The 12,165-nt window shown below is 48.4% G+C and overlaps 1 protein-coding gene across 1 annotated transcript; it reads left to right on the forward strand.

The window, feature by feature from the left end:
• Positions 1 to 996: 996 nt before the first annotated feature.
• Positions 997 to 11,784, forward strand: LOC142907188 (dual specificity tyrosine-phosphorylation-regulated kinase 2-like). Its single transcript, XM_076056441.1, has 7 exons — positions 997 to 2,143; positions 3,566 to 3,668; positions 6,768 to 6,922; positions 7,483 to 7,619; positions 10,219 to 10,365; positions 11,471 to 11,609; positions 11,761 to 11,784. Exons 1-7 carry the CDS (start codon positions 2,090 to 2,092, stop codon positions 11,782 to 11,784), a joined length of 759 nt encoding a protein of 252 aa, XP_075912556.1. The 5' UTR covers positions 997 to 2,089.
• Positions 11,785 to 12,165: the final 381 nt, after the last annotated feature.

The raw sequence follows: 12,165 nt of genomic DNA on the forward strand, positions 1-12,165 counted from the left end.
GGGTTTAATAGAAAGTTCGGAAGGAATATGCTTGGTATACCATTACTTGAAGTTGCTGTTAGAAATTAGTTGACGTTTGGTATGATTTAAAACGTCTTTCCAATGGTTGCTTAATTTGAAACCATCCTCTCGGTTGAAGTTATGTCTGTGTTTGTATATCTGAATGGCTTCGTGGACAAATCTCTGGTGATAACGTGTAGGTTTACAGAGAACCTTGGTTATGTGTGTGGGTGTGTGAGTGGGTGGGTGGTTGTGTGGGTGAGACCCATGCAAACACACAGAGCCAGATTCACCATACAGAGACCCATAGACTTACCACACAAAAACCCATCGACTCACCACACAGAGAGACCCACATACTCAGCATACAGAGATCCGTAGACTCACAACATAAGAGACCCAGAGACTCACAACACCGAGACCCACAGAATGACCACACAGAGACCCATAGACTCAACACACAGAGACCCATAGACTCAACACACTCAACACACAGATACACGCAGAATCACCACACAGAGACCCATAGACTCACGGCACGGAAAACCATAGAATCAACACATAGACACCCATCGACTATCCACACAGATTCCCAGACTCATCACAAAGAGACCCATAGACACCTCACACAGAGATACATAGACTCAACACACAGAGACCCATAGACTCAACACACAGATACACGTAGATTCACACATAGATAGCCACAGACTCACCACAAGAGACCCATAGACCCACACACAGAGACCCGTGTACGCATCTTCAGGCCGCATGGCTCACAGGGCTATACCTAATAAATGAAACTTGAGTCGATCTAGAGGAGGCCCAGCCAGCGAACCAGCTCAGATTTTCCCGCCACCTCCACTCGCCCAGGGCGGAAGCGGAAGTAGCCGCGGGGGGTGGTGGTGGGGGGAGCCAGGGGGGGGCACAGGGCGCGCGAAAAGGGGCGTGGTCACGAGCGTTAGCGACACTTGGGGCGTGGCTAGAAGGGGCGTGGCTACGACGCGCGATCTTCAACGTCACCGGTGACATCACAGCACCACGTGATTACTCAGAGTTCGAGACAGGCGTAGGAGGCAGCTGCTTCTGTTTCTTCGTCATCGTCGAGAAGCTTATGCTGAAGCAATCCGAGAAAAACTTTTGAAGAGGTGTGTGGGTCCGTGTTGTGAGTTCGTGGGGAGGGTGTGGGTCCGTGTTGTGAGTTCGTGGGGAGGGTGTGGGTCCGTGTTGTGAGTTCGTGGGGAGGGTGTGGGTCCGTGTTGTGGGTTCATGGTGAGTGTGCGTGTCCGTGTTGTGGGTTCATGGTGAGTGTGTGGGTCCGTGTTGTGAGTTCGTGGTGAGTGTGTGGGTCCGTGTTGTGAGTTCGTGGGGAGGGTGTGGGTCCGTGTTGTGGGTTCATGGTGAGTGTGTGGGTCTGTGTTGTGGGTTCATGGTGAGTGTGTGGGTCCGTGTTGTGAGTTCGTGGTGAGTGTGTGGGTCCGTGTTGTGAGTTCGTGGGGAGGGTGTGGGTTCGTGTTGTGGGTTTATGGTGCGGGTATGGGTCTGTGTTGTGGGTTCTTGGTGAGTGTGGGTCCTTCTTGTGGGTTCTTGGTGAGTGTGTGGGTCCTTGTTGTGGGTTCGTGATGAGTGTGAGGGTCCATGTTGTGGGTTTGTGGGGATGGTATGGGTGCATGTTGTGGGTCCGGGGTGAAGGTGTGGGTCCATGTTGTGGGTTCGTGGTGAGTGTGTGGGACCGTTTTATGGCTTCTTGATGATCAAATGGATCCGTGTTGTGGGTTTTTGGGGAGAATGTGGGTCCGTGTTATGGGCATGGTGAGTGTTTGGGTCCATGTTGTGGCTCCAGGGTGAGGATGTGGGTTCGTGCTTGGGATGTGAGTCCGGGTTGATCATGCGAGTAAGTGTTGATGATGTGAGTCCCTCTTGATTCTGTGAGTCTGTGTAGTGATGCGAATCCACGTCCTTGTGACATGGGTAATGGTGTCGTCGCGCTCTCCCTGACTGCTCCACGTGCCACTCTCCTACACTCCCGTCCACCCCACCCATCGCTTATCCACGCAGAGACCCTTGGGAGCAGCGCGCGAGAGTCGCCATGAGCTCTACGCAGCAAAACGACGACGGCGCTCTCACAATCAACACCATGAAGGTACGCATAGAGCCCTCCACTCGTGTGGTGAAGTATGCGATCTCCACTCTGCGTGTGCCTACCTGTCTACATTGGTGTGCATTTGTACGCACGCCAGAGTGTTTGTATCTCCGTATGGAGCGGTATTGTAGTGGTTAGTGCGCTGTGCTATGATCCCGGCAGAGAAACGAGTTTGATTCGCGCTCACGGCCAATACCATTGACGATTATTTGAACCGGTCCTGGGCCTCCCTTAGATAAACTCAGCCTCAAATGAGTACCTGGTGTGGTGTATAAACATCACCACTGGGGAGACAAAGGCGGCTGGGCATAGTGCTGGCCAACCACCCCCTCGTGTGCCGTGCCGACCTTCATAGGTGCACGCTAACAGCACTTGCCCCAAGTCTGTAAAGGCTATACGGGGGAATTTTTTTCGTATGTGTGGTCAAAGGATGGCTCCCTATTGGTCAACCATGTTACATATGATCTGGTAATTGTTGCTCACTCAGAGGAGTTAGAGGCACTGCTGCTGAACCTGGATCGTGCCATTCAATGGTGGGGCCTTTCCATCAGCCCCACTAAAACTTAGCACCTGCCTGGGTATTTTCTAACATAAGACACTCCACCCCCACAACTCCCAATTGATGATGGGGCAATTGTGGAGAGATTGGAGAGTTTTCCATACCTGGGCAGTGTGCTCATGACCGGCTCCAGTTTGACAGCAGGGGTCTCACTCCGAATCAGCCGAGCAGCATTATCTTTTCATCAGCTGGATAAGGCTGTGTGGAAGCTAACTGGTCTGTCGCTCCACACAAAGCTTTGGGTCTTCTCGGCCACAGTCATGCCCTCCCTTATCTATGCTTGCAAAACGTGGACCCCTTTAATGGAACATCAACAGTTAGATACATTTAGGCTGGGCAGCCGACAACCCATCCTGGATTAAAAAAGGGTTTAACCAGGCTGGATTGTGCGATGAGCTCGCAAATACTTGAAAAGTTTGGACAAAGTCCCATCGGTGAGCTCCACCGGCAATCAAGGCTGTGTAGGCTGGGTCATGTAGACTGCATGCCCAGTCATCGCATGCCTAAACAGCTTTTCCTCAGCCAGATAGAGGGGCCTAAATGGGCGCAGCATGGGCTGTAGAAGATATCGAGTGATGTGTTTATGTATGTGTATGTAGGTGTCTATGTATGTGTAAAGAGTAGACCAGTCCGGGATCGGGTGAGCACAATGTTCCTTATTTCGCATTCTCTTAACTCCTTTCCCGCTGAGAAAGCGGCCCGATCCCCGCCTCTTCCGCTGACGTCACCCCTTTCCGGGGAGTCTCCTCCCTCTATTGCCCCAACTGCTCTCCCCTTTGTCCTTCATGACGTCACCCTCTCGTGGGGACTTCCTCTAATTCAAGTATATCTTCATATGTGTGTCTATGTGCGTGTGTATGTAGACGACCCCAGCTGGAGAGGCAGTGAGCCATGCCATGTCTGGCACCACGTGGAGCGCGCTGTCCTCGGCTGGCACGGCCTCCATCCGCAGCCAATCGCCCCAAGGTGAGAACAGCGGCAATCATAAAACTGGCTTCTGTGTTTGTTGTTGTGTTTAGTTTGTTGCCCCCCCGCCCCTTCCCCGCACCTTTTGATTAGTGCAGTTCACTATGTACGCTGAAAAATAAGTTCAACATACATACACTACACTGCTACACACTACACTAATATACACTACACCACTATGGTAAGTTGATAACTTATCTCATTATAATTGCTTCATGTTTAGTTTGTTTGTCCTTCGTCCACGCCTTCGATTAGCGTGGTTGGCTATGTACAGTGAGGGAAAAAAGTATTTGATCCCCTGCTGATTTTGTACGTTTGCCCACTGACAAAGAAATGATCAGTCTATAATTTTAATGGTAGGTTTATTTGAACAGTGAGAGACAGAATAACAACAACAAAATCCAGAAAAACGCATGTCAAAAATGTTATGAATTGATTTGCATTATAATGCGGTAAATAAGTATTTGACCCCTTTGCAAAACAAGAATTAGTACTTGGTGGCAAAACCCTTGTTGGCAATCACAGAGGTCAGACGTTTCTTGTAGTTGGCCACTAGGTTTGCACACATCTCAGGAGGGATTTTGTCCCACTCCTCTTTCCAGATCTTCTCCAAGTCATTAAGGTTTCGAGGCTGACGTTTGGGAACTCGAACCTTCAGCTCCCTCCACAGATTTGCTATGGGAATAAGGTCTGGAGACTGGCTAGGCCACTTCAGGACCTTAATGTGCTTCTTCTTGAGCCACTCCTTTGTTGCCTTGGCCGTGTGTTTTGGGTCATTGTCATGCTGGAATACCGATCCACGACCCATTTTCAATGCCCTGGCTGAGGGAAGGAGGTTCTCACCCAAGATTTGACGGTGCATGGCCCCGTCCATCGTCCCTTTGATGCGGTGAAGTTATCCTGTCCCCTTAGCAGAAAAACACCCCCAAAGCATAATGTTTCCCCCTCCATGTTTGACGGTGGGGATGATGTTCTTGGGGTCATAGGCAGCATTCCTCCTCCTCCAAACACGGCGAGTTGAGTTGATGCCAAAGAGCTCCATTTTGGTCTCATCTGACCACAACACTTTCACCCAGTTGTCCTCTGAATCATTCAGATGTTCATTGGCAAACTTCAGACGGGCATGTATATGTGCTTTCTTGAGCAGGGGGGACCTTGCGGGCGCTGCAAGATTTCAGTCCTTCACGGCGTAGTGTGTTACCAATTGTTTTCTTGGTGACTATGGTCCCAGCTGCCTTGAGATCATTGACAAGATCCTCCCGTTGTGAGGAGCGCCGCAGGTGCCCCTGAACAACCCCTAGTATTATAAATTACTATACACTACATCGCTATATTACATTGAGATCGTATTTCTTAGGAACTGCTTTTTGGCGTGTTGAATTTTGTGCCCTTCCTCCCGCACCTCTGATTTGCACAGTTGGCTTTGTATAGCACAAAAGTGTTCAACATAGTACAAACACACACTCACAGACACCCAGACAAATAGAGACCCACAGGGATTCACAGAGACACTGATAGATTAGCACGGTTGGCTATGTACAGTGCCAAAGAAGTTCAACTTATACACAACCACAGAGAATCTCAGACACCCAGAGACCCATAGAAACCCACAGAGACACTAGCAGCTTAGCACGGTTGGCTACTGATGGTGCCAAAGAAGTTCAACACACACATACATACACGTATGGGTAAGGACCAAAGTTACAGATCACGGCTTGCAGACGCGGTTGCTGTGTCCAAGCAATCAATATTCTGCTTCGTGATACAACGATAACAGTCCGAGGCCACAAACAAGACAACAACACCACACAGCAGTCCCCCCAATTCAATTGCACATGAACCTTGAACGAGCAGAACGGACCAGAGTTTTAGTTGTTCCGTTTGACACGGGGTAGTTGGGCTGTCGCGACCAATATTATTCATGAGGTTTTTGTTGTGTTAGATCGTGTAAGTATCACTCTTGGGTCGTTAAACCCACCACCACCACGCATCACACAACCAGCTCGTGAAAGTTTGTTACGTAAACACAAACGTGGTCAATTAGTTACTTGTTCAGCACTAACTGGTGTGTTGGAGACTGAATAACTGGTGTGTTAATAGATATCCGTTGTAATCTAAATGAATACATTAACCATAAGTCAATTTGCCTGTTCGAATCGAGAGTCTTAAGTTCAACTGCTGCGCAATGGATGGTGGTGATTGCATCTACATCTGCAGAACATGAAGAATCACTGGCATCTACATCTACAGAACATGAAGAACCAGTGGCATCTGCATCTGCAGAACATCAATAACAAGTGCCATCTACATCTGCAGAATATGAATAACCAGTAACATCTACATCTACAGAACATGAAGAACCAGAGGCATCTACATCTGGAGAACATAAAGAACCAGTGGCATCTACATCTGCAGTAAATGAAGAACCAGTGGCATCTGCATCTGCAGTGCATGAAGAACCACTTGAACACGTAGACTTTCGAGACCAATATCATCCATTATAGAGGTTTTTGGGTTAGATCGCGTAAATATATAAATTTGTCGTTAAAACCCACCACCACCCAAAAACAGCCAACTAGTAAGGGTTGCCACGTAAACAGAACATGGCAATTCGTCACTAGTACAGCACTAACTAGTTGTAATCACTGGCGAAACGTTGTACTCAGTTTGTAATTGTTTTGGCTCGGCTCTCCAAAACGCCGGTGTGCTGTACTAGTGACGAATTGGCATGTTCTGTTTACGTGACAACCCTAAGTAGTTGGCTGTGTCGGGTGGTGGAGGGTTTTAACGACACATTTATATATTTAAGCGATCTAACCCAAAAACTTATTATGCATGAAGAACCAGTTGCATCTACATCTGCAGAGCATGAAGAACCAGTTGCTTCTACATTTGCAGGAGATTATACAACTTGTAAAGCCATTCCCCATGTTTAGTGTACACACCATACAACATGTTTGGAATCGACAGGAGTAAAGTAGGACTTACAGACAAATCGACTTACGACCAGACCTCTGGAACCTAACTCCTTCATAAGTAGAGGAGTCCCTGTATCATGTTGTCTGTTTGTTGTTGTTTATTCATTCTCACGTCTGGCAGCAATCCTGAACCTATTCGGGCCTCATCTGAGCCGGCGCGAGCGTAAGGAGCTTGCCGCCATGCGGGAGGTTTGGTACTTCTCCCTGGATAGCGGCGACAGACCCGGGGGATTTTCCAATGGCGGTTACGACAACGATGAGGAACACTACGTGCCGGTGAGGCCTTCGCTCGTACACAAAGGGGATTACTACCGCTAATGCTGCTGCTGCATATATCTATCATCTATAGCTGGGGACATGATGATGATCATGACAAGAAGACCAGAAGACGCCTTTTGGCGTCTTCTGGTCCAACACCAATGGAGACTAGGCTCTAAGAAAAGCTGTCTCGGGTGTGGACCAATCAAATTCAAGGACAGTGCATATTATTATCAGAGTTGTCTTTTTTGTTTGCATTTTGACTGCTTGTGTTGTGGTTATTGCAAACATGATGCCTTGAATAAAGGTGTCAATTTTTGTGCCAGTAAAAAGGGTAAATCCTATTCCTATTACAGATCACGTTTGCAGATGCGGGGTTGCTGTACCCAGCACTGCTGCTGTTAATAGATTACGTGTAAGTGACTGATCCCATGCGTGACAGCTCTGTCCAAGCGAGCCCTGGATCAACGGGGTGGGGGGGATGTTTGTTGACGATGGAGCTGGTGCTGATGTCCACATGATCTCCATGTGACCTCCGCATGACCTTTGCGTGTGACCTCCCTCCGTGACCGCTGCAGGTCCAGCACGAGCACCTCAACTTCCGCTATCAGGTGCTAAATATGATCGGAGAGGGAGGTCAGGGCCTGGTGGTAAAGTGCCTCGACCACAAGACCAACAACCTGGTGGCCGTCAAGATACTGGCGTCGCCTTCCAAGTACGTGAGACTCCTATAGAACCATAGACATCCACAAAGACCTATAGAGATCCAGAGACTCATATTGAACCACAAACTCGCAGAGACCTACGGAGATCCAGAGATTCATATAGAACCATACAGAGCCAGAGACCTTTTGAGATCGAGAGACTCGTAGAGAACCATAGGGACCCACAGAAACCCACAGCAACCCACACTAAAACTAAATATATATTTTTTATTTTACCAGGTAAGGCCCCACTGAGCTTTGTAGTTCTTTTTCAGAAGCGACCTGGTGATCATCAAAAATGATAGCCCAACAAAGTGCCTGATATCACCATCATCATCATCACATGGAAATATATAGCAGTAGCAGCAGCAACCAAATTACTCTGAAGTTGATTCTAAATGTGGAGGGAAAAACTGGAGGACCCGGAGAAAAATCTACGTGACGACCACGGGGAGAGAGACATTTAGAATCGACGTCACGCATTTAGAGTGTTTGGCTGACACTATAAATGTCCACGTAATGATAAGCCACTTCGTTGCGCTATCATTTATGATGGCCAGATCGCTTCTGAAAAAGGGCTACACAGAGTAGTGGGCCTTACCTGGTAAAATAAAAAAGGTGTTGAATAGTTTATAATTTAAAATCTTTTTGCAGTTTATAGTTTATATAGCTGATACTTACAATAGTTTGTAATTTAAGCAGTTCATAGATTCTCCCAAATTGTCATGCCCAACCAACCAGCACCTAATTCTAGATTTAAAGCTTTCGTGACTGCAAGGATCCATACTCTTTGGTTCTATTCGGTAAAGTCACGTAGGTAAAAAAAATAAAACAACAAAAATCACGACGTTTCGGGCACAACACAAGTGGCCTTCATCAGGTGAAGGGATCAGGCTGTCTCGAGGACAGCGCTGGAGTGAAACACAGCCACGCTCAGACCGCGGACCTTTAAGCTGTGTGCGAGCAAACAAGGTGTCTTGACAAAGAAATTAGCATAACAAATAGCATTTGATTGGCCGATTTTAGAAAAGAGGTGGTGTACGTGCCGGTGGACTTCTTCTGCCGTGGCTGGTCACTGTTACAACGCTGTGGGTGATCACGATATAAGTTTCTCCGATACCAAGGTTCTTTGCAAACCCACGGGTTTTTATCAGAGATTTGTTCACGAGGCAATTCAGATCTACAAACGCAGACATAATTTCAACCGAGAAGATGGTTTCAAATTAAGCAACCATTGGAAAGATGTTCTAAATCGAACTGAACATTAAACTAATTTCAATGGTACAGTATATTTTTCAAGTAGTGCTACCCCAAACTTTCGATGCTCTTATAAATTCCCTTTTCACACCATCAATAGGTAAACTCCCCCCCCGCCCCCGCGCCAAACGGCAAGTCAACCGGCACGTACACCACCTCTTTTCTAAAATTGGCCAATCAAATGCTATTTTTATGCTAATTTCTTTGTCAGGACACCTTGCTTGCTCGCACACAGCTTAAAGGTCCGCGGTCTGAGCGTGGCTGTGTTTCACAACCAACACCCGCCATGGCCCCCCTCATTTACATTTAGTTTTCCCCCATGACCAATCAGATTTGAACGGATCTCCACCTTCAAATCCGATTGGGAGCCCTAACGTTAGCCTACCTCAGCCTACGCCAGTCTATGCTGCTCCCCCTGGAGTAGCTCCTGGCCAATCTATGGTGTAGTGTATAGTGTCGTGTAAAGTGGTGTAGTGTATAGTGTATTGCATCGTGGTGGTGTATGGTTGTGTAATGTACAGTGTATAGTAGTTTGTACGTACATACGTTGAACTTCTTTGGCATCGTACGTAGCCAACCGTGCTAATTGGAGGTGCAGGAGAAAGAAAAACAAAATACACTTAAGAAGCAGTTCAAAAACATGAGTTTGTCAAACTAGATGATGATTTAAGAGTGCACAGCTCCCAGTGGCTTCCTAATGTCGGCAGGGAAAGAGCGTTCCAGACGGTCTTTGAAGCACCACATTTGAAAGCGCCATGCAATGATGATGCGGTGACCCTATTTGTCCGACATTCAGCCAAAAGTGTAATGTATAGTGTAGTGTATAGGAGTATATAGTGTAGTGTATAGTGTAGTGTATAGTATAATTATGCATAGCAGTGTATCGTGTAGCGTATTGTGTAGTGTATCATATAGTATCGTGTATAGTCATGTTAAATGTAGTGTATCGTGTAGTAGTGTAAAGTAGTGTATAGTGTAGTTTAGTTTAAAATACAGTGTAGGGTATAGCAGTGTAGAGTAGTGTATAGTGCAGTGTATTGTGCAGTGGATATACAGTAGCATCTGAAAGCACCGCGGCGAGCAGCCAAAAGCCGCTGCCACTGCTCCCACTGCGAGGATGATGACCGGCCAATGAGAGTCGAGCTCGTGCGTGCACGATTTTGGAACTGGTGTAAGCAATTGTATCCTGTGGAATGTTGAATTATTGATTCATTTCCTAAACAGAATTGTATCTCTCGGGTAAGGGGAGGGAGGCAATCACTTCAGCGAGGAGCACCCACATTGACATTGCCGTCATTGTATTTTGTGGACTTCTACCCTATCCCTTTCTGCGTGCGATCGCCACTCACAAAGCCCCATGGACGAGAAGTCGCAAAGCAGGGAGCTGCGGATATCCCGGGAGCTCCAGAGCGAGCGCAGCGATGTGGACCATGGCGTGATCAGAGTCCTGTCCACTTTCCACTTCCGTGGGCACAGCTGCATTGTCCTGGAGCTGTTGAAGTACGCACACCACCTTCACGTGTATGCGTGTCTCTCCACCCCTCCCTATGCCACCCATCCCCCCCCTATAGCGTGGATACTTTTGAGATGCCCAGCGCCACCCACGTGTCATGATATCGTGGAGCCCCCCCCCCCCCCCCCCCCGCATTACCCCCGTGTAACCTGTAACAGACTGTAGGGGCAAGTGCTGTTTGTAGCAAGTGGCAGCACTGCCTATGTAGGTCAGCATTGTGACACACGATGGGGGGGGGGGGTGGGGGTGGGTAGCCAGCACCAAGCGGGCTCAGCCGCCTTTGTCTCTCCCCCCAGTGGCGACGTTCACTACACATACCACGGCCTCTAATTTGAGTTGTCCTGGGGGGAGGCCTGAGACAGGTTGTTCAGATAATTCGCTATCACTGGCGGTGGTGGTGGTGAGCGGGAATTGAACTCGGGTCTCTGCCAGGTTCGTAGCACAGTGCTAGCTGCTGCGTCCACCGCTCAACAGTGGGCGCACACACGCACACACACACACGCACACACTCACACACGCACACACGCGCACACACACACACACCTGCAGACGCGGTGGCCACACTCGAGCCTCTCATTGGAAGGGCCTGGGTTCGATTTAAAAAGTCGGGCTCCTTTCTGTGTGGAGTATTGTAGATTCTAACCGAAACTCAAAATATATTAAAAGTATATATTTTTTTATTTACCAGGTAAGGCACACGATTCTGTATACGTATAGCTAATTTTCAGAAGCAACCTGGGTATCACAAATGATAGCTCGGCCAAGTGGCTTATCATCGCGTGGGAATTGATAACAGCAGCCAAATACTCGAAAAACGCGACGTCGGTTCGAAATGTGGTAAATGGACAAACCAGAAGACCCGGAGAAAAATCCACGTGATCACCACGGGGAGAGAGAGGCAAACTCAAAATATACAGCGGGCATCAGGGTCAGGATCAGAATCAAACCCATGATTCTCCTGTATACCAGACGAGGTAGTGAACATCTCCTAACCACCATGAGGTTGTCGTTATCAGAATCGACGCAGCGCCGCAGGGGGACGGCACTGACGCTGCGCCATTGTTGCTCTCGTTGCTGCCTTTCCCCTCACAGGGCGAACCTCAATCAGGTGATTAAGGAAGCGGGCGAACAGCACATCGACATGGACATGGTGAAGACGTACACCTGTGGCATTCTCCTCTTCCTGTCCCACGTCAAGTCGAGGGGCATCGTCCACGCGGACATCAAGCCGGTGAGTGGGTACGCATGCGGCGCTAAGGCTCGCGCGCGTGACTTGGGTGCGGAGGTCGAGTCGCTAATCTGGAATGAGGAGGTGGTGGTAGCGGAGGCAGGGGTCACGATACACCTCTGGTGAAGATGATCTGGTACGAGCGAAACCGCAGTGTGGAGAGTCGATTCGCTGTTGAGGACTCGTAGCACAGAGAAATCCCAGTCACAGGGATCGCAGGGTCGATGCGTTCTCTCCATCTGATTCCCCTGTTTAGTACAGGCAGTCCCCGAGATATGAACATTCGCATTCATGCACGTCCGCACTAACAAACGTCCACACTCACGAACATCCGCAATGAATGAACGGACCACCGTAAGACGTCTGACTCATGACTTGTGAACTGAACCACGGAACTATTTTGTTCGGCGGAGCGATCCTCCACAAAGATGTAAAAAGTCTCAGCATCCCACATGACCCACAACAGTGAAACCATTCCGACTAAATGTAAGTGAAAATAACACCAATTTATTTTTGCACTGGTACTGGCCAGAGGGGTGGTTCAAGGATTTGACGTTCG

Source organism: Petromyzon marinus, chromosome 75 (assembly GCF_048934315.1).
Source record: "Petromyzon marinus isolate PM22_M1 ecotype Great Lakes invasive population chromosome 75, UKy_Petmar_22M1.pri1.0, whole genome shotgun sequence".
Classification (NCBI taxonomy): domain Eukaryota; kingdom Metazoa; phylum Chordata; class Hyperoartia; order Petromyzontiformes; family Petromyzontidae; genus Petromyzon; species Petromyzon marinus.